Source organism: Patagioenas fasciata, chromosome 8 (genome assembly GCF_037038585.1).
Source record: "Patagioenas fasciata isolate bPatFas1 chromosome 8, bPatFas1.hap1, whole genome shotgun sequence".
Taxonomy (NCBI): domain Eukaryota; kingdom Metazoa; phylum Chordata; class Aves; order Columbiformes; family Columbidae; genus Patagioenas; species Patagioenas fasciata.
This window is the reverse complement of record NC_092527.1, coordinates 11,062,020-11,085,737: the sequence shown is the minus strand read 5'-3', so window position 1 is coordinate 11,085,737 and position 23,718 is coordinate 11,062,020. Positions and strand designations below refer to the sequence as shown.

The following is a 23,718-nucleotide window of genomic DNA, read 5'->3' as shown; positions in this document are numbered from 1 at the left end:
TCTCTGAGAAAAAAAATAAGGTACTGATAGCAGCCAATCACACCTCTCCATGTAGTCTTCACTCTACAGTAAAGTACATTGAACTTTCTCCCCTGAGCTGCCACACTTAGGACAGTGGCTCTGCTCACACACCGGTGGTTCCAGTACATGATGGACAGAATGGTCCTCAAGCTGCTGTGTCACCCATCAATGTCGGGGGCAGGGAGATGGGAAAAGGAAAAGGTACTATTGTAATATCTGCTCATACGTTGTACAACATCTGCAACCTGCAGCCCGTTTTCTGACCCAAATAGTGATTAGAGAGAGAGATTTTGTGGCAGAGGGGCATAGAAAGTAAGGTCATGGCTGATCCATACATAGAATTGTTGAGAATTTTATGGCTGTTCTTTTGCTAGGAAAAGTTTAACACATCAAAGAGTTTTTTTAGAGTGTTTTCTTGGGTACAGAAAATAATTTCCTCTTGAAGACAGACAAAAATACTAGGATGGCTGACAGCCTTCCAGTTTAGGGTACTTGGATTCAAACTGGGGATTTAAACCCATCACAGGTGATTTCTCTTACAATTGGGCTATGAAGTTTGTCTCTCTCTCCAGTTCTCTGCTTTCTTTCCTTTTGTTTCTTTTTCTTTGAAAATATGAAGAACTACAGGTTCTTCTCAAATGAAATATGACCATCTCTTTAAATCTCAAATTTCTGTAGTCAAGGCAAACCAACGCACTGCCAAGTACTAGCCATAAACTAAAATAAAACTTGGCATTTAAGATGTCTCACTCAGCTTCTTTTACTTCTCCCTTCTTGACTATGCCTTTTGTATATTTATTTGGAACAAACGTTCTTCCCAAATAGCATGTCTATAGCTTTTGTGTAAATTATGCTTTGAAAGGTATCTTGTCCAGGAAGTCATTCCTTCACAGTCGCAAGAATTTCATCCAAGAGATTAGGTGCTCCATCCTGCTGCCACTGAAGTATTAACAGGGTGGGAATACAATCAAGCCACAAGACTTTTGCAACAGAATGATATTTTGGCCACCAAATATGTAGTTGTATGCTCAATTTATAATAAGTATCTGCTGTTGCAAGTCATGGATATACGCACAGAAATGTGTCATATGTGTCTAGTTTATACAATCCATTATTCCAGTCATTTCGATTTTTTTGTTCCTCAATAAGAACTGAGTCAGCACACTTGTTATGTGGGTGTGTTTTGAACTTCATGAACTCAGAAATAGGTTGACTGAGTTTTATTGCAATTGCTTCAGCATTTTTTCTTGTTCTTCACTTTTTTTTGTTTAATTTTAAATGAGAGGCCTATCAGGTTTTTTTTCTACTCATGATAGTATGACATGCTTTAGTTCAGATCACATTTTCACAGATGAGCTGTAAACCCATGGGATTTATAATGGAAATTGGGACAAATGCTTAACCGCATTGGCACAGACTGTGCAGCAACTATAATGACACCTTCAGGTTTGGTGGAAGGTGACAGTTATCATCTTTTTATATTGTCTCCTTGTGCAAACACACATCAGCGTAGCTCTTGACATTTTCTTTCAGGAAGCAGTGGAGCTGGAGAAATTTGTCATTGTTAATCACCTTCAGATTCTTGTATGACATCACAAGAGGGTCTATTCTTAACAATCTTAGTTGTGTAGAATTATTTTTGTGTAATTGCTGAAAATGTTGTTTAAGAATTTTTTAATTGTTCACAACAGATGCAAACAAAAAAAGCACTTTATATAATGCCTGAGAGAAAAAAGAAAACTACAGTGTTTTTTCAAAATAAATACTAGTGTATAATTTGCATTATTTGATTTAAAGAGCATTAAATGGAGGAATTATTTCCTTGATATAGGATTGAGTATGGCAGGTTGAAATGTCAAAAGCAATGACTTCTGTTTCGGGGAATATTATAAATTATCTGTACCTGTGATGCGATCTGTAAAGAATATCCTAACACGTTTAGAGGGAAAGGGGAAGAACTGGTTTTCAGGTGCTTTAGTCCTGGCTCCTGTCCAAGGCACTGGAATGGACAAAAGAAAAAAGTTTGAAATCTTAAGTTCTGCCTTTGCAGTTTGAAAGATCTATATCTTATTTCTTGTGTGTCGGTGATGTTTGTAAAATATTTTTTGTCTTTTTCAAATAATCCATGTTAGAATTTTACCAGATAATAGTTGTGTATGTGAGGGGACACGTGTGTGTGTGTGTGTGTGTGTGTGTGTGTGTGTGTGTGTGTGTGTGTGTGTGTGTTCATAAATTGGTGTGAGTCATTTCCAGGCTGTCCTGAAGTCTACTTAAACATAATTCCTATATCTCCACTGAAACATGGCAGGAATTTTTTGGTGAAGTACAGCAACAAAAATGCACTGCAAATGAAATGGCAAATATTGTAACGACTTAATTGCTTATGTGCTTTGAGTTTGAGGAAAGGGAACTTGCATTTTATGATAGGCAAATTTCTTATGCAAGTTGGTAAACAAATTTGTTTTTTAACTAATGGTATTGCAATGACTGAATTAAATGTAACTGTAGAATAAAACTTTTATATGTCACTTAAAGAGCCAAATGTTCAATGAGGCTGCTGTAATACTTTCCACCAAATTAGGAAATGCATCTGTACAGATGTGCAAGAACATCTGCGCCCATTAGAGTAAAAATTAATTTGAAAGTGTCACAGGTGCATGTGATTGACTGCTGGAAGATGTCCTGCCATCCTGTCAGAGCCAGGCCATACCTCTGGTTTAGTTTCCTAATTCCAAGCCACTTTCATGGCTGGCAGAGCCACTGCTGTACCTCAGCATCACCACTTGGATTCAGCTGATGCGGAGCAAATCGTCCCGGTCCGCAGCATTTCGTGTAACCTCTGCGACTGCGGCAGTGCCAGTGGCAGCATGTAAGTGATTCAGGCAAAGACAGTGAGCTAAAATATGTGCCGGGTATATGTCACAAAGTATGACAATCAGCAGCATGTGCCCTGCGTCGACTCCACAGCAGCATCCCCATTACCTCCCAGAGCCAAGGCTGTATTTTGGGCACCTATGTGCCACCGCAGCAGCCTCTGGCTTTGCCTGCAGTTGGCTGGTGCCAGGTGGGAGAAAAGCCTGGGTGCCGTGGGGCCGGCAGGCAACGGACACCTGCAGGGCTGCTCCTGGAGCTTGACAGTGCCACGTCTCGAAGGGCAGTCTCTGCTGGACTGTGTGGCCAGGCACCGATATTATAAACACATTTTTGTACCATTGACAGGGCATCCTGCAGCTAGTAGCAGTGTTTTTAGCATCAGCTGGATAATTATGTATGTTGGGTGTAGTAGCGTCTTCATAGACCTGTAGGAAAATTGAGGTTGGAAGGGACTTTTAGCAGGCACCTTGTTGAAAGCCCTCCTCACAGCAGGCCTCGGTGTTCCAGATGTGGCAAAGAGGCACTGCCATCCCAGTTAATGAAAAGAACCTGTGTCATGTCCTTAGTCGGAAAGCACAGGAACCAGTTACAGATGTTCCCTGCAAATATTGCTGTATCTTTCATGGGTACATCAGGCAGGAGTGTGATAAACTCTTGGAATCATTCTTCAGCCTGGACTTGCTATGAAATCACAGAGCTATGTTTTAAATCATATGTCAAAATGACATGACAGAAGCCAGAAGTTCTGTATCATGATTTTAAGAGAACAAGTAATTGTAACAGATGGACTGTGACAAACCAAACCTTTGATTAAACAAATGCCGTATCATTGATCATTAGGAAAGGGAACAAGGAAAATTATTTAAAACACGTGAAAAGGAAAGCCATATATGTTTTAAGGAAGATAAATGTTTCAGGCCAATGAGAAAGTCTACTTAAAGTTACTTTTGTTGTAGTACACAAAACTCTAGTGTGTCGATCTAGGATTTTTTAGTTTTTCTTTGAAGAAATATTACACTGATTTTGAAACATGACCTTGAGAGAATTAATGCGTCCATTCTTTCTTGTTTTGTTGTTCCAAACTTGCTCCCTGGACTGGCAGCCCATCCCAGAATCTGAAAGTTGATTTGGCTTTGTTTCATTCTTGTCGACCATTGCTGATAGTAAAGGCATAAGTATCCTGGTGATAAGCATTTCAGGAATTACGTTTTTCAGAATAGAACTTTGTCTTCTTGGAGTTCAATTTCATAAGGACAAAGTGGATGTATTTTTAAGTATCATACTGTATTTTGTACAGCCATCTGATAATAAATCCTGTAAACTGAATATTCTGCATATTGTACCTGAAGTTAAACAACTGTTTCTTTTTAAAATTTGGAGGATTACCATGCTGGAGAGTAACTCTCAGTTTAATAGATTTTTTTTTATATTGTTACCTTTCCAAAGATTTACAGCTGTAATGGTACTATATGCTCTTGTTTTCCAGCTTATTTAAACACTATAAAGCATACGAATACCTCTTCCACAGTCCTGGAGAAGAATTTGTGATAAGTAATGAGGTAAGTCATTTATATAGATGGAACTCATTATGCAGAGTTATTTAATGAATGCGCCGTGGCATATGTTTTATATTGCTCAAAGCAACTTCATGTCAACATTACTGCATTACTAACGTAAAATGGCTGATTAAAGAATACAAGTTAGATGTTTTGATCCTCATATTTGAAATTAATTTTGGATTTCAAAAAAGTGTAAATGTATTGCTTGGTTAAGATGTTAGTTGTGTTAAATCAGGAATATTTTTGTGTATGTATTCATAAGCTGATGTATGTAATTTGAATTTCAATGCATGAGTCTGACTCTATTTTAAAATCAGCAATCAAAAATCAGAAAACGTTGTGTTCCAAGCCTAGTCTGACCACAATCCTAACATTTGTGTGTGTGTGTACGTGCAGAGTTTCCTTTCTCATGTAGCCACCGTCAGTTAATTATACTGACCATAAAGAAACACACTAGAAATTCAGCATTTTGAAAACACTCAGTTAATAACAGTGAATTGGCTTGACTGTAAGCTTTGTCATGTATTATATGTGCAAAAATACACAGGAAAATACATGGATGCAGGATGTGGCCTTTGAGTAAACAGTTTCAATTCATCACATAAACCTTCATTTGGGCTGACTGTGTGTTTTGAGGATAGATGCTACAGTACTTTGAAAAGTATTTATATTTATAATTGATATTAGGAGATAGCTGGTTGCTCAGAGAGGCACAGTAGTGGATTTTTTTTGATGGCATTTATACTTTAGCTTATCAGTACACAGTGAAGTTAATGCACTGGAAAATTTTCTTTACACGTTAAGCGGGAGGTTTGACTCTGTAAATGATGTGGGATAATTTATTCTCATGTTGCTTTTAAATAGCCATATTATAAAAAAGAAAGACTTCCTGACATGGATGTAAACATTCAGAAATTATTCTCGTCATTTGTCAGGTGGGTTAATACTCCAACTATGATGAGATCAATGACAAAAGTGTCCTTACATAATCAGAGCAGGACTTCAGCTGTTTTCTCTTAGGTTGCTTTTCTGTATTAGCTAATTAGATCAATGGCTGGTTAGCACATCCTAATCGGTAAAATTATTTTTAACAAGGCTTTGATTAAGTAATTTCTCGTGTGTATCTTATCAGTTGTAGACTAGCATGGAAGAAATGTCTTTGTGTTTTCTTAAAACCTATTTCTGGATGGCTGAGACCGGTGTCCTCTGTCCCGGCCACAGCATAGCAAGCTGGGCAGCCCCACCTCTGCTAAGGAGCGACAGAAATGTGTTTCTGTTAATTACTTTGGTGATGAACCATCAAAGGGACAAGCGCGATCTGCAATTATGACCAACACAAAAACCTTCCTGACAATTTTTAGCCATAGCCCTTTTACGGTCATTTCTTAGCTATGCACCAGTCCAGTTTAATCCATCTGTTTAGTATTCTGAGTTCACAGCAGAGAGTCTTTACTTTGTCCAGCCACGCTGCAGTGCCCAAGAAGATCAATACTTATATTCCTGTAGAGTTTATTTTGATAGGGTGATACATTGTACTTCAATAAGTAACAGTTCAGAGCATTGAAACTACACATACAAATTTCTGGCATTTATGGCGCTTGCTTTAAGTGTTAAAAGGTGGTGAGAGGTGAACCCGACATAGACTTTTGAGTTCTTCTTCTACAACTTCATTATGTTTAGGATGCTTATCCACAAAGGAGAGCATTACCTGCTGTGTTGGCCGTCCCTGGCATGAGCAGCTCCAGCCCAGACAGGCGGTGGGGCCGGTGGGGTTTGGGGGTGCGGAGCCACGTGTTCTGCAGTGCATCTGCACAGGGGACAGCAAGGGGCAGTGGGTGGGCTGGGAAATCTGCGTGCTGAAAGAAGACGGTGAATCTGTGCTGAAGGGCCAACCACTATCCTGCTATGTAGATCAGTGTCTTACCAAAAAAAAGCCCAAAAAACCCATGTAGACACACCTGAGCCCACAGCTCAATGTGATCCTTGCTCTAAGCTGAGTGCTGCTAGTGTCTGAAAAGTTTTATTTGAGCTCCAGCGATAAAAGTCTGTTCTTTGGAATGGGGGACTGTAAATTGTAATGGCCAGATTTGCCCAAATAACAAGCACCATGGTGTTCCAAGTGTTCAATTACAGTATTATCTCCTTTTGCAAATGAAGACTTCGATACAAGTCAGTGAAATGACTTGCTTCAACTGCAATGATTTACTTTGACTGAAATGCCTTGCTTTGGCTCCCTGAGTAAATTTGTCCTTCACATTTGCTGAAAGCATTATCTACTAAATAAAAGTCCAACAGCCTAATGAGAAGACCTGCTACTTTGAAAGAGATGCAGCTAAAACAAACAAAAGCAGCACTTAGTGTTGTGATAAATATCCTTTTAGAGAAACTGCAGTATGTGTTTTCCAGAAAAATCTTATAGCTATGGATCGTAAACTCATTGGATTTTATTTTTTCTCTAGCACAGGCAATTATATGGTGTTCTCAATCAGGTTTCCCTTTTGATCTTTCACTGCAGTTACTTCCAAATGACCCTGTCATTTCCTGTGTAGAATAAAATCAGACAAGAAAAGGGAAATGACTCAAAACTCGGTTAGATTATGCATACAATATCTGTGGCCATCCCATTTAACAAAATTTAAGTTACTTAAATGTGGCACATAATTAGTGGAGCTTCACAGTCTGATTAGTATTATGCGTTTGATGCAGCTTGCATGATAGAACCACCTTTGTAAAATATAGACAGAATTTAAGTGTTAAAAAAAAAAATAAAGTAACAAACGCCTGGATAATTTAAATATATTTTTACCTTGGTTAAAGCCTTTAAACCAAACTGCCTGAGGTGATCACATTGCCTAGGAAAAAAGGAGGTTAAAACTGAAAGACATGAATGCTTGGTTAGATGATAAAACACACATCATACATCTAACCTACTTTGGCAGTATTTAAAATTTAAAACTTGCCTTTCCAACTATCAAATCCCTTACTTCTCCTTCATTCCAGATCTACAAAGACCTATATATTATGTATGCATGAATACCTGTTAGAAAATATGATGGTACAAGGAATTACTGAGAAGTGTTAGGATTGCCAAGTAAACTCGTTGCATTTTTTTTCTGTTACTATTATGAGCAGTTCCCCACATTTAGAATGATTGCAGAAGCAGCAGCGCTTTAGCTGTTTCATGGCTATGATCCAAAGTAAAATGCATTTAGCACTAACATACCAGAGTTCTTCAGGATTATTGTTGTTAAAGATACTGTTTTTTTCCTTTGCCTGTTCCAGAGGTTTTACTCTGTAGCTGTGATTTAGTACACCTATATTAGCCTGCAATTTCAAAGAAAGCAAATGGAGTACAAACTAAATCTTGATGTGCAGGGATTCAATGGAGAAATTCCTATTAACACATGTCAGATCTTATAACAAAGGTTTAAATTGTTAAGACGTGTATTGTGTAGAAGTTTTTATTCTTTTCTTTTTCTATATTCAGTAATTTATTTTGCTCTGATAGGATGATATATTACAGCACATCTTGTATTTTTTTCTCACATTTACAAATTGTACCTTATACTGCAGTTTATGTTTTGCTGCTCTCTGTTGTGTATTTTTGGATGGAATGAGGCTAAGGTCCTTTGGGATTATGTCTGCTTTGAAACATTTCCTAATAAAAATAATGTGGTTGGTAAATCTAGTTTTATTCCTAGTTGCTTTAGCCAGCCTGATGGAGTAATCTGCTATTTTATGGCCCAGATGACTAGCTAAGTTTGACTTCTTGAAATAGTAGTGTACAATGTAATTTTCTTTAGAGATGTCATAGTGGGTCAGGTTGCAATAAAAATATCGAAGATTAAGTTTAATGGCAGTGCAGATTCAGTATTATAGCAGTCACTAGATATCATCCTCTGTACTTAGAGTTCCAAACCAGTTTCCATTAATGCCTTCTTTCCGTGTACTCCTTACTCTCTGAAACATTAAGCTTTTGGACTATGTCTGGTCTTTATCCAATTGTGGGTTGGGATTTTTTTTTTATTTTTAGGGGAATAGGAAGAATATACTATTTGAAAGCTAATAAAGCTTTTTTGTTTTTCTGATGGCAAAGGACCTGAAGTCTTGGGACTTGACTTTGGTATGTAATCCTCATTAGGTGTTGCAAATAATGTTGGTTGATCAATCATTGTTGCAACAAATTTGCTCAATGATTTCTTGAGAACTGCATTTTAAAGATGTATGAAACCAGAACATTTCCATAAGCATATCACTTCACACTAGAGAAACTCATTCCCCGGCTAATGGCGTGTGTGCTTTTTGAAAGCTTGGAGGTTTCAGATATTTATAGTGCTTAAAAACCACTGAGTTGATTTTCTGTAGCTTTGTTTTGTAAATATCACCATGACAAAGACATTGTGACTACTTTGAAGGAAATAAGAGCATAGGACTTGAAGGGACCTCTGCAACTGTCAGATCTAATGCCATTTTCTCATGGGAAAACATACATAATCCTCCTCAGAAACTTGTCAAACTCCAGCTTAAAAAGTTATCTTCTTTGTCTTTGATTTTCCAGTTATAAAGCTGCCTTGGTGAGAGGTTTCTGTAATGGTTATAAAACTTCTGATTTCCAGTCTAAGTGTATTCATGACAAGCTCAGGTGTGTCTGTCCTTGTGCCAATTTGTGCCAGTATTGACCTTTAGTTATTGTTCTATCCCCAGTGTTTATTTTTCTAGTGTACGAAGAGACAGCGATCTTCTCATCAGCCTTCATTTAGCTAAGCTGGAAGAGCCTTCTCTAAGCTTTGCTTTTAAGGTAGGCTATGCTGGTTTTGGCGGGGACAGAGTTAATTTTTTTCGCAGTAGCAAGTATGGGGCTGTGTTTTAGATTTGTGCAGCAGCGTTGGAGACAAACTGATGTTTTTGTTAATGCTGAGCAGCACTTGCACAGAGCCAAAGCCTTTTCTGCTTCTCACACCACCCACCAGCGAGTGGGCTGGGGCCGCACAAGCAGTTGGGAGGGGACACAGCCAGGACAGCTGACCCCAACTGACCAAAGGGTATTCCATACCATATGGCATCATGCTCAGTATATAAAGCTGGGGGAAGAACAAAAAAAAGAGGGAGAGCGTTTGGAGTGATGGTGTTTGTCCTCCCAAGTAACCATTACATGTTATGGAACCTGGCTTTTCTGGAGATGGCTGAGCATCTGTCTGCCCATGGGAAGTAGTGAATCCCTTGTTTTGCTTTGCTTGTGTTTGCATATTTTGCTTTACTCGTTTAAACTGACTTTGAATCAACCCAGGAGTTTTCTCACTTTCACCCTACTAATTCTCTCCCCCATCCTGCTGAGGGGGAACGAGTGAGCGGCTGCGTGGTGCTTATTTGCTGGTTGGGGTTAAACCATGACACAGGCTTTTAGTACCTGCATTCTTACATGCGTTCCAGCCTCAAGTCATCCTTCTGGCCTTTTTCTGTAGTTGTTCCACTTTAAATCAGTTTTGTTTGAACATGTCTGACCAAACTGATATAATATTGATGCTGAGGTAGAAGCAAGTACTTGCACAATATCAATAATGTGTTCTTGTTTTCTATGGGGAATAGCCTACCTGATGAGTCCTGGAATCATGTTTTATACTTGTATCATGTGACTGTCTCATCACGGATCACTATTCTGATTCTCCTTTATTACTGCATTTTCCAGCTGAGGTACTCCCACTCCCCAGGAGGTTTTAAAAAAATTATGTCCCTACAATGTCACCTCACAATTTGTCATTGAATACAAGAGTGAATAGTCTTCAAGATCATTCAGTCCCATCTGTATGACATTCCTGTCTCTTTCTTTTCTTTTGTCTAGAAAATTAGTTATCTTATTAAAAAAACTATGGAATTAGTCTGGCATCGTGTATCTTTGATAAACCAATGTTGTGTTATATCCCATTTTTCTTTAATTTCCATGTCCTTATTTATTTTTTTCCTTTAAAACATGTTCCTCAAGCCTTTACTGCTATGAAGATTAAAACTACAGCTTCAGAAGTTCATTATTTTATGATTATGAATGCTTGAAACTGGTACTTGGTCTTTTGATGTCTGAGGGGAAATTTTTGATGTCTGCTACACAAGTGTGTAGTATCCAAGATGGGCTTACTGAAGTAAGCAACTGGAGAGCCAGTGGGTTTTGTGACAAAAATCACCGATATTCAGTCTTTTGATCTTGAAGCTTGCCATGGCTGTAACCAGAGAGAGCTTGAAGGACTTGTGATTAGTCTGAATGAAAGGTGGAGTCTGTTGGAATTGTATGCAGTATTACTTGAAATATTTTAAACCTGTCTTACACAGTAGAAACCAACCTTGTTTTTCAAGGATTGTCTTTGGCATACCCTGTTGCCAGTAGTGGAGATGTACTGACTTTTAGCAGGTTTTTTTGTATAGGTCACATGCTTATGGTCTTCCACAGCAATTTTAACATGACTGAATTTTGGTATTAATAGCTGAACTGTGCTGCCCTGAAAGCCAGTGAGAGCTCCAGAGAGTTAGTGGAATTCATAAGCCAGTGCTGAGTACTTTTACAAATCTTGCTTTAGAGAATGATTGGCAAAATGTTTTTAAAATTCTTTTCTTAAGAAACATCAAATACAAAACAAACCTTCTTTTTAATTCAGTAACATGAGTGAAGTCATGAAAGTAAAAATTCAGGCAGGAAATATGCCAAATAGCTGACATAGGCTATGGCTTCAGTATGCTGAGCACCGTGGTTCTGACCCAGCCAGCGTTTAAACAAGTGCCTCCTTTTAAGCACTTGGGAACTTTCTTTTCAATGGACTGATTCACATACACAGAGTTAAACTGCGAAGTGACTGAGGTCACATTGCTCAGCACCCTGGAGGATGAAAAGCTAAAGACACCAGAGCAAAAAAGATTTTGAAGCTCATCGTAACTTTTTATTTCATTTGTACAGTTGACAAAGCATCATGGTTTTTGACTGCTTGATGTTAAATAACAGAGATAGGAAAAGAAACTGAACTGTTGGCAATAAAACGTTTCTGGAACTGTGCAGGAATTAATATATACACAGATGTGCTCTCTGAGTTTTTAATTATTTATTTAGAAAGTGGCTTGATTTCTACATGCGTGTGTGTGTATGTAAACATACATAGTTCTGCTAACAGGAGTAATGGCTTATTTATTTGCTGGAATGCAAGTCAGCTAGAAGTGGTGGGTTTTGACTGGAAGGACAGACTGGATATTAATGGCAGCATTTTTCTGCTATTCATCTGAATGTTGTAAGATCCAAATGACTAAGTGCTGTATCAGGAAACTATAGTACGCGTTTTAAAATATTTATCAATCAGTACGTAAATTTTCACAGAATCACAGAATGGTTGGGGTTTGAAGAGACCTTTGGAGATCATCTAGTCCAATCCACCCTTACGTTTTAATGGAACACAATGAGATTGGCAGAAATTTATTGACTTGGGGAAATTTTAAAGCTGTTAAGCAAAGTACCTGAAGGTAGACTACTAGTATATGAATTTTGCTCTTTTTTTCTAGTATTCCTGAATAGCTTACTCTTTTGATGCCCTTTGGAAGTTCTTGTTTCGCTTGACCAGCATAAAGCCAAATAATTGGAGCTGAGCAAAGATCAGTAATTATTTTTTTTCATAGAAGATTCTGAGATTTTTGTAGTTTGATTTAATTCCAGTTTAAAAGAATAAATGAACTTTTTAACAGAACTGCTCTGCTTACATGTCTCTGTTTAAACTCCCTCGCTCCAAAGCAGACCTCTTGAAGGTGGCTTTGGAGCCCAGGCCCCATCCTGGCACCATAGAGAGTACTTGGCTCTGCTGGATCAAGGTCCACATGATTCTGGGGTCTGTGATCTGCCCCCACCTGTTCATAAGACAAGTTTTTGGGGAGCCAGGAATCTGGAAAGCAGATTACTAGGTCAACCAGCATGGCAAACTGTGTCAATTTTGTAAGCAGGCTGGTGAGAACCAGGTAGGCGGCTGCTGGCATGTTGAGAGAAAGTAATTTGCAAACTCCATCCTAATTTTTTAGGTAGTTCAAAGAATAACATTTGTAAGGAATCTGACAAAAAAATAAAAGAGACGTATTTTATTTGAATTATTCTGTTATGTCCACTGCGGAACAATACTATTTTTTGTTAAACTCTTCCATGTAACATAGCCTGGGTTAAGGAGTTATTCAAGAAAGCACTGTGTTTCATTTATATTTTGCTGGTTCACATTTAGCTTTTTTTTTGTTTTTTCAATTGTTTCCCAGCAGGTACCACTTGGGTCCTTGCTGGTCCCGTGAGACTTACAGGAGACTGGTTTGCCAGAGCAGTTGGTGTATTTCCATCATTTTCAGCATCATTTTTGTTAATTATCAGACAGATCCGTGAACTATTTTGTGTCCCTACCTCTGTCTGTAGCTTTTCATAATTTTAAAGATTAAATAGTATTCATAAAAGTATCTGTGGAATGGACAAGTGATGTGATATTTCATGGGAATATGTCCCCCATGGGTGAATATTTATGTATCGAATTCATACATCTTGTGACCTTATGTTATGCATAACATGTTGACATATGTATGAACAGCATGTCATTTCTTTACTGTGAAGTTTTATAATCAATATACAATTTTATAAATTCTTATCCATTTACTTGGTGTTATGAGGAAAAACGTGTTTGAAGTTTAAATAACAGATAAGTTTTGCAATTCTTTAAAGTCCCTTTTTAAAATGCACCAGAACATTTGTATATTTTCTAATTTCACCTTGGATTTTACAACTTGTCATAAGATACAAGATAAAGTATTTTTACTGAACATTGAATCTGATGTATTTGAACATTTAATTCATAAAACATTATTTTGATTTCCTATAAATATGCTAAGCTCAGCAAAATGTGGTGTTACTAATTAGAAAGCTGCATTTTATAGGATGTCTGGTTGGTATGCAAGGTAACTTATATTGCTACTTAGGCTTACATGTAATAAACCTTAGCTAGGAAAATTGTTTAAATTTCAAAGAAAAGATAATAAATAAAATGAGGGCATAGAATATTAATGTGAACTGTGCCTTTATTTTGTTAAGCATTCAAAGTTAAATAGTGGTGGTCTGTTAACAATCTAGGGCTATTTGGCAAGTCTTTAAACTTACTCAATAATCAAAACATAAAAGGACAATGGAAACTTTTCACAATAAAAGAAAAAGGAGTTGAGTACAGAAACCAAACAAATTATTCTCTGCTTTTTCTTGGTAAGGAGGTGAACTTTATAGGAAGGGCAGCAAGCTCTGAGTTCGGGTTGCTTTTTCCTGTCTTTGTTATAAATTACATCTGTCTGTGAAGAATCCTCTCCAGTTACTTTGTGCTTCATGGCTACAAGGGAGCTGTGCACGTCGATCTGGAATGGAGAGGAGAAAGACAGACTGCGGGAGCCTTCTTTTAATTTTACTGGTGGTTTTTTTCACTTAGGGAATGGCAGTTCTTCACGTTAATTTGCCTTGCCTATTAAATATACTGATGGATAAAATTCCTAAGATCCCAGCTGTGTAAATAGTTTATTAACAAAACAACTGTTTTCTTCTGTGTTTGTATTATTTGTTCTTTGTAGCTTGCTAGACTTTTGGAAGAGTTCAACACCATTTAGGTTCAGCTTAATCATTTACAATGTTTTTATTAGGGCTTAAATGAGGAAAACATTTAGCAAAGAGATGGACTTTATCCAAAGCATAATGCTTTCATGAGACTCTGAATGCACTGTAACAATATTATGAAGCATCAGAAATATGGGAAGAAACTACCAAATGGTGCTGGAAGGAGAGTCATTGTCTTAGACTGAGTGTGTTCTTCACATCCTCCTTTCCCTGGGCCTGGTGAGCACCTAAAGAGAAGCAGCTGAGGAAGCCCACGTGCAGACAGGAAAGAAAGGGACCATGACCAAGTTCCTATACTGTTTCATTCCCCATTTGATTCCAAAGCAGGAGTCATCTACAGGTTGCCAGAGGCAGAGCAGAGAAGGGCATTTTATCTTTCCAATCAGTGTGAGCTGATGACCAGGTCCCACCAGCTCCAGCCCACTGAGCTTCTCTCTCTCTTCTGCCTCTATTTTAGCAAATAGGTTCCTACGTGGAACTTTCATCTGCCTTAACTAACCTTGCGCTTTGGGAGTCTCTCTCCAATCCACTGCATTGCTTACAGAAGCTAAGATCTCATTATGTATTTCCCGCTGTTGCACTCAGTAAAAACAACATCAAATAGATGGACTGTATTGCGTCTCCTCAGGTTGGGCTTGGAAAGACAGCAGCTACAGTCGTATTTCATGATTAAGACTACTATTTGAAGTATTTTATGGTTTGGCTTCATGTTACAGTGTTGAAAATTTGGAGTGAATTCATCCTGAGTCTCCTCTTGACCAACTTAAACAGTTGAGGAAGAATGCTTAATTGTTTATATCTAATGTTTACTTTTCCTTAATTGGGAGAGTGGGCAGAATCTTTGGCTGATCTTAAGACACTAAGGTGGTATTTGTATGAACTTTATTTGCCTTATTTTTTTCTCCAGACTGATTTCACCCTCAAAATTGTCCTTGTCTCAGACTGCAATGCCTATGCCAGAGCCTGCATAGGTTCTGCAGAGTTGCACTGCAGATGATGCTTTGTTCAGGGTAAAACCCAAGCAAACATGGATGTTTTCAGCTGAAATACATTAGTACTGTGCTCTCCACTTTTTATGGCGAGTGATCCTTCTGGTCTTTTTTGTTGGTTCTATAAGAATCCATCAATATTGTAAAAACATGTTGCAGAAAATATTGTTACTGCTCTCACAGCATGAAACATTTTGCATTAATTACATGCTAAGACATGTATTGCTTTACGTTCTTAGTGTTAGAATTAATGTGCTTGGTATAAGTTTTGTTGTCTCTTTGTTCTATTTAAACAACTCTACACAAGAATAGCTTCTGTGCAGATGCTCTGTACTTTATTTTGTGCATATCAAATTTGCCTTGTCAATACAGTCTAAGGAAGTGCCATAGATTCTAAGTGATAAAGATGAATGTTGTGTGCTTCATTTATGGCTAGGCCATGCAAATATGGTCTCAGAGTTGTGAAAACATCCCATGCTTGAGAAGTTTTGGATTTTGGATTGATCCAGGCTGTGAGCAAGTTCCAGGCACTAGTGGGCTGTAATTCAGGTCTATATCTTTAGATTCACTGAATGTTGTGTATTGCGAATAGATTTGCAATACATGTAACCATTGACAATGTGTGTAGATTCCATGTGTTACTCTTGTTTAATAAAACACAGGAGTGATAGGGGTGTTCCTTATGGCTCATTCTACTTTTAATATCTACCTAACATTCTCTCAGGGTTTTTCTTAGTATTAATTTTGTGTTCATGACACCCATTTATCATTTGCATCTCTGTCTGTTATACATTTAAGACTCTTCATTATTTTCTTTTGTTTTAAGGAAAATGCCAGCTTTTTGTATTCTTCGGGAGTTAGGATGTGGTCAAAGATTTACATTTGGAGTAATATTAAATTACCAGTAATGAACATATTTCAGATGAAGTATTAAAGATTTTACCCTCAATTAGGTTTGTTCCAGGAGACTATTTTCAATTTTTAGCATTATGATTGTCCCTGCAGGCCCAGATTAAAAGAAAGTGAGGGCTAGAGGCTAAGTTCCTGACTTATTATTTTCCTTTTTTCTTTGTCTTTTTTCTTTTAAGACCTACCAGTGGTACATTGTGGTGTGCTCTGCTGGATTTCTAAAAACATCATTATGTTTCTGTCCATTTTGAGAATGACCTCTTGAGTCTGTTTATAGGTGCATGCATGCTTGTATGTAATTCAGTACTAAACCATTTGTATCTGTTTAATAATCACATTTTGTTTGGGGAATCAAGAAATTGTCAAGATGGAAGTAAGGAGCCAAACATTACTCATTTTGCCAGGACAGAGATTTTATCTTTCGTCCCTCCCTCCTTGCTGTGCTTGCAAATATTGGTCTCTGAATTACTGAGTGTAAAAACAATATCATTTTCTTTGCAACCCTGGCACAGCAAAACACAATAGGAGAAGACAGGATTTCAGTCTTATCTCTGTGTTTCCTAACTACTGCTGGTTTGACTTCAGTTCCTGCTCTTGTTATTCATACTGTTTTTATTGCAGTGTACTTAATTGTCTCTTTGTTCTGATCAGTCCTCAGTTAAGTGGGTAAATAATAAAAGAAAGAGGGTAGATAATCAAATTACCACAAGTAATTGGTCAGTCCAGGCTTTACTGGAGCTTTGTAAGGAGCAGAAAGAACAGGGCTTTGGTGTCAAAGTCATAAATGCCGAGCCTTTAAACCTGACAATGCAAACACATTGCTACATTGGCACATGTTGTGTGAATTTAAATTACAAATTATTGTGTATGATCAGAATCAGAGCAACTGAAAAATCATACAGCATGGATAGACTTTATTAATTTTAGATGCAAATGACAGGCATTAGACAAGCTTAGAAGTCTGACAGACTAGAAGAATCTTAATATTTGACAAGTGCAAGATAAAATGAGAACTTGTCTTGTGGATTACTTTTTTTTTTTTTTTCTTTAATAGTAGCAGGAACTTTACACAAACTAATAAGCAGTAAACCATGCATTAGAACAAAATATAGGATTCTGCGGTAAGGAAGCTTACGTAGGAAACAGGAAAGTTTAAAGAGTGTACCTTAAATGGCCAACAAGACATGGTATATTAAACAAGGGACAGTGCATTGTCTGGAAATTGGGAATTAGACACTAAAGTTTTTCTGTGCTCAATTGCCATTTTAACACATTTACCACTTTGCAGACTATAACATGGATTGTTCTTGTTCCACTCCGCAGGGAATAAATACAATTAAAAATAATCCAATTCTAGTATCCTCAATGCACTGTACCCCAAGTAATTTCAGGGGATCTACTAGAGTTGCATCTAAAATAGACACTACATTACTACAATATATAATGGTAGCAAAATTGGGCCCAAACCTGAAAATTATTGAATTCAAAATTATTCTTGCAAAAATGCAAATATACCATATTTACAGTTGTATAAAATACTGCTATAGCTTTATGATGTGTCTACGTATACATAGAGTAGAATGTGCTGTATTAGTTCATCTTAGGGGTCATTCCCATATAAGACTTCATATTTAAAATATTTTAATGAATTTTGTTTTATATTTTCTGTAGTAGATTAAGGAGCCTAGTTAATTTTCAACACAAAGAAAAGGTTGCTGCAATATTTCTGCAATATAACAGGAATTATATTTGTTAATATACTTTGGGATCATTTAAATTCTAATCACACAGACCAAAAAAAGTTTCAAGTAATGGCAAGTAAATTTAAATTACACAACAGTAAAGGCTTTCATACCTTTGAAAATATTTCAGCACTGTCTTTTTTTCATTTGCTTTGATTATCCATGATCACAGCAGCAGAATTCTGTTGCTGTTGCCATAATTTTTAAAGCATAACTGTGCTAACATGAAATATGTATATATAGGTGCATTTGCCAAGTTGTTTTAATTTTTTCATTCATTTTCTACCTCGTGCTGGGAGGGGCTGCTGATCAGTACACTGGCTGAAGCAAAATAAAAGAATCGTTGCAAGAGAAAATGGAGATGTGCAGGGAACACTTGCAGGAAAAAAAAATAAGCCTTTTTACTGTGGTTTTGGAGTGAAGAAAATTAGATTTCTGTCACATAAAACCTGCCTCTCAGACCTCTAAGATAAAAAGCTGCAACACAAGACACTTGGTGACCACAGTGGGGAGGAAGATTCTGTCCGAGGAAGGAAGCATTTTCCTACGCCTCTGCAGGTTGATGCCCTCCTGTCCGGAGACTTTCCACCTCTTCAGCAGCACCTGCTGCTTATTGTAAAAATAAGAAGCGGGAACATAGCACCACTGTGACCAAAAATAGAATTCCCCAATTTTTTTTATTGCCATGTTTAACCTCTACTTTTTTAATCATATGCACAGCAGGAGAAAGGGGATGTGCTTTAACAACTTCTCAGGTAGTAAGCAGTGCACATTTTTAGCTAGAAATCATGCTATCAGTTGGAAGCAAACAATAAGGCCAAATATATTTAATTTTTAATAAATTTTGCATTGTGCTATTCTTTTAATTACATTAATCAGGCAGGCTCCAACACTGCAAGCCTTAGGGCTTGAAGTGCAATTTCAGTGCTTTGTAATAAATTTGCCAAACTTTGGAATAAAGATTAAATAGCTTAATATTAAACATTTGCTGGATTTAAATTTTACTAACCCACGCACTTCATAATTCATATTTTTTCAGTGCAATGTACTGCCGCAGCAGAACGATCATAATAGTAATTGTGAGTAAGCATTCCTTCTGCACACAGGTTTTGCTTATAAACTAGATGAATAAAGGGGCCTGAAGTATCGAGGGAACGCTAAAGATCTACGGAGCCTTTCGCTTCAAGGTCATTGGTTCAAGCACACATCATTAAAGACAGAAAGTGAACATCTGACTGCTGCTTCGTAACATCCATGAAATGAGTTTGTGGTGTCAGTGGAGACAGGCAAACGACACAACTGGTCTAATAACAAAAAAAGAGGTCGGACTAATGTACAGGTCCAACAAAGAGGAGCGATCAGAGATACCCAATTTACCAGGCTCCGGCCTTCCCCTGCCCGCAGCCCTAAGGTCTGTGTTCATTCTGCAGTCTGGGATGGTTAGAAAGGTCGTAGCCACCCTACATGGTCTCGTTTGATGTCACAAGCTTAATTGAGTGGAGCTGGGTAAATACTAGGTCAGAAGGGATCCAAGGAAAGTTCAGGTAGAAGATGGTTGATGATGAAGTACTAGCAAGCCTGGTGGGACGCTGCTGGGGCGCTGCACAATAGGCTCTTTGAAAGAAGATGCAGATCTGATACCCCGACCACTTTTCATTACCTCAAGCATATAAATCACAAGCAGAAAACTGTTGGCCATGGTGTCCTCATGACTGCCTTCTAAGTGAGTAATTACAGCCTGCCAATGTTAACTGTCCAGGGAAGTTAATTGAATGAAGTACTCCCTCTTTTGATCAGTTGTGCAGTGTTATTGTTGTTGAAGGCTTTTTTAAAGAAGTAGTTGGGCTTCAGTGATGTGATCCCTTTATGTGAGACCTCTAAGAAGATTAGGTATGTTTAGAGGAAGGAATGTGTGTAACATGGCAGGGAGTTTTATTAACCATTTCATATTTACTTGTCAAAATGAAGTAAATAGCTCCTCTCTACTGGTGTAAAAAATGCATTATTTTCCCTTTTGTTCTATGAATCATTAAGATGTTAAAGGGTATTGTTCCGCAGCTGTCTTGTCTCTTCCTTTGGTCTTGTTATCATTCTGTTTGGAAACCTGGGCTGAGACTGTGCCTGGGATGCCTTTGCTCAATCTACATGGGTTTTAGTGAAATAAATTATTTGAACCATTGTAAAAGAGCCCTATGACTACTTCTCCTGTCTATAGTGGCTTTAGTTATCAAGATATACAACAGGAAAAACAAAAAAAAAAGCTTCACAGAAGTAGTTAATTTATTAATAAGCTCTCTTAAAAACATTTGATGAGTAAGAAGGGAAATAAGGTGAGAAAGACCAGAGAAAGAGAAACTCAGCTTTTGAGACATGGGGAAGTTCAAAGGAGTTTGCAGGTAAAATACAGACATGTGCAATCCCGGCTTGGTTTGGTTTGTTTCTTTTGCTCTTTAGCCCTGTTACTTGTATACTTAAAGTTTTTGTACCTTTGGAAGAGGTTTTAGTCACAAGTTTTTTATGGTTTTAATATATGTACACATTGAAAATATTTAGTCTTGTTTTGTACTTAATGTGGGATTTTTTTTTCATTCTCAATACTTATCTGGAGCATAAAGCATTTTTTTAAGAACTCCTACCTGTCTGAGCCATTGAATTAATCTAATTTAGCAGTTATTAATTTATAGGTGACTTCACTTAATTGTAATGGGGAAACACCACTAGAAGGTGTTGTAATAGAATTTTATAAATGAAATTGTGGTTTACTTGTATATAAGTGGTGATGCTCAATGAAAGGATCTCTGGAACTTTCCTGATTTTATTCATTCAATAACCTTATTCCGTGTTTGTTTTTATGAGGAAACTGAAGTTCCAAGTGATTTGTTGAAGAAGCTAGATGGCTTTTTGAGTTAATATGACAAAAACTTCTACATAAAAAATACATTTCAACCTCTAGGTATTCACACGTTGCAAGAGTATTACTGCTTTTCATAAAAGATTCCATCTAAATTCACATCATAACTTGATTTTGGCCAGTGACAGTTTAAAACCCAATCAGGGTTGAAAAAACGAAGAAGTCAGAGGTCAAAAATCAGATATTTTTCCAGTAATCCAGGGGGAAAATGCATAGTATATGTCAGAGCTCTTCCTGAAAGAAGACATGGTAATTAATCCCTCACTTTGCACCTTGTTTTTTTCACCTTCAAATTTGAATACACACCTTTTTTGACATTAAAATCAATTACAATTTTAAAATGTTTTTTTCTTCGTAAGAAAAGGACACAGACTTGAAGTCATTAAAAAAAATAGTTCTTCAATCACAAGTTATGGCAACCTATGATATTTGTTTGGGGGATTTTTTAGGGTTTTAAAAAAATAGATCCAACAGAACTTTTACATTTCAAAATATTAGTGCATCAGCTTTATTGGGAAAAGCTGAAATTGTTCAAATGACCTCAGTAAAACAATTTGGACTACGATTCCCGGAATGCTCGTGAAGCTGACATGTCTACATGTTCTTAAAAAGTCATAATCCATCATTCTGATGCTAGATCGATGGATTATGACTTTCTGATGTCAGATCTGTGAATTAAGGTTTTTTTGAGTACAGCCTGCTATCCAATTATTGCCCCTATTCATATATTATAAATCATTATTTCTTCAGCAGGTAGTCAGCAGTTTCTGTTTCCTAACATTTCAGAGCCTTCTTTTTTTAGCCATTGTGACGCTGCCATTGAGCAATCAAAAACAGAGAGTGCTGACCTGAAAAATAAAGCTTCTATCACAGCAAATCGTTGAGAGAACAACATTCAATTCTAATTCTTGTAGTTTCTGTAGAAATAAGGGGAATTAGATTAGGTTGATACAAATCTCATCCCCTTCCTACACAAACAAGCAGTATAATGAATAAGCACAAAAGTTGTTGGCATGCATTGACTTCATTTTTAAGCACTCATGCCTGAGTTTCTTAAAAATAATGCTTTTGTTTGATAAGTTGATTTTTTTCTTATACATGAAGACAGATCAGCTTCTGATTTAAAGCTGGGATTTGCCAGTATGCTGCCTTAAGTGATTGTGTCTATTAGGTGCTGTTAAACTGAAGTTCCTTTGAATGAGTTATTTATAGAGTAATAAACTTCTAATGCAATGGAGTATATGATAAAAGTAGAAAATGCTTTACTGTAACCAGTTTAGGTGTGTCAAATCAAAATGCATCTTTACCAACTTTATTAAAACATATTCAGAAAAATAAGAGCTATTTTAGGATCTACCATACATCTGGAGATGTCATTAAATGAAACACAATCATGCTATGTTGGAGAGTTATCACAACAGATTTCTCAGGCTAAGTGGATTTAGGTCTAGTTCATATGTGGATGGAAAAAATCAATAGTAAGATCTTGTTGTTCTTTATTCATCTTGCTCTAGTGATAGTTCTTCATTAGGATGCAGTTTTCACGCTAGATGGCTGTCCGTAAGAGTTGTCCAGTCAGTACATCGCTAGCAGAGCTGTTGTCAAAGAGGATGGTAATCAATTAAAGGGAGAGTGGTGTAATGAACATGGTAGAATTTGTCCTCTAATAACTGTTTGTTCTAGTCCTGTGCCTGTTGTGAGAGAGCTGTCAGAGCACTGGCTTGTGCCTCAGTTTCTCCTTTATTTGAGTCACCACGTGGATTCTAAAATCTGTGTCTCAAGGATGTTCCTTGGCACTTTTCTCAAAAACAAATTTGCGTATCTCGTGTTACCCCTGTTGCTGTTCAGTCAAGGGTGTTATCTGAAATGCCAGGAGAAAGTTAATGTAGTATTTTGCATGTCCTGTCATCAAGTAGTCAGGGGGTAATTCTTTAATATGCTGCAGTTTAATTCTTCTTAAAGGAAGTAATTGTCATGGCATATTTGTCTTGTTCCTTACAGTCTATTTCAGGAGCTCTGGACATTAATGGCATTCTCGCTCCCACCTTCTTTTTCCTGTCCTTTCCTTCACGTTTTCAGGTTTTGGCCATTAAGACTTGTAGGTTGCTGCAGAGTATTAGAAAGAGCTGGTTTGTTGGGAGACCAAAGAAACAGATATTCTATGAATCTTTCTGGAGAAAACATTATTTCAAGGGCAAGTGCCAGCACAGCAGTGGAACCACCAACATGGCTTCAGTCCCTTCCTTGCTTTAGTTATATTCCCAAGGAGATGCAGCTTTAGAGCCCAGTTCTGCTGATGGGAGGTCTGGCAAAGCTCCTTCTGCCATCCATGGAAGTAGGCATTAACCCGTTTTCAAATTTCCTCTAAAATGCAGTTACCCACTAGATGGAGACACACTATTTGGTACACTCATGGATCTACAGATGGTAATCAAACCCACCAGCTGCTGCCTGCTCTTTCTGGGCACCTGGCCAATTTCCTGGCAGTATGTCGACTGGGAAGCAGACAGTGACACACTTTGATCGAAAAGCTTGTATGATGATTTTTGTTGTTGTAATATTATTGTTTTTTAAAAAAATGATAAAAGAGATCAAGATGTGTATCTTGATCAAAGGGTACTGCTGTCTCCTTCCCCATAAGCAACTTCTAATTTATAGAAATCAGATTGTGTGGAAAGCAATCAGCAAAGGTTTGAGGTCTTTCTTGTTCTCGCTGCCAAGAGATGCTGACAAGTGAGAAAATTAAAATCAGAGAAGGTAGGGAAAGAACTAGTAAAACACTGGTTGAAATATAATTATTTGAAGTTCACAATTTTAATAATATTAGGGCTGTAAAAACCAGTTAAAGTCCTTGGATTGTCTACCACTTGTGTTATAAGAACACCTTAGGATCTTCCCCAGCGGAGGATGTTTCTTTGAGACTAATTTACCATTGAGAGACAATTATATCTGTTAAGTTACTTGTCATGGAGAAATAACTTGTCTTTGGTTTTGGGGTCAAATTTTTCAAAGATATCTCCTATCAGCTCTATTTCTTCCACATGGAACTGTGCATCCAGTGTGATTT

General features: G+C 37.3%; 1 protein-coding gene across 1 annotated transcript in view; it reads left to right on the top strand.

Annotated features, from left to right (window-relative positions):
• CABCOCO1 (ciliary associated calcium binding coiled-coil 1) overlaps positions 1-23,718 on the top strand; it is a 58,871-nt gene that overhangs the window by 22,084 nt on the left and 13,069 nt on the right. Inside the window, exon 7 of the mRNA XM_065843870.2 lies at positions 4,382-4,454. Coding sequence (XP_065699942.2) covers positions 4,382-4,454 — 73 coding nt within the window. The remainder of the gene's footprint in view (positions 1-4,381; positions 4,455-23,718) is intronic.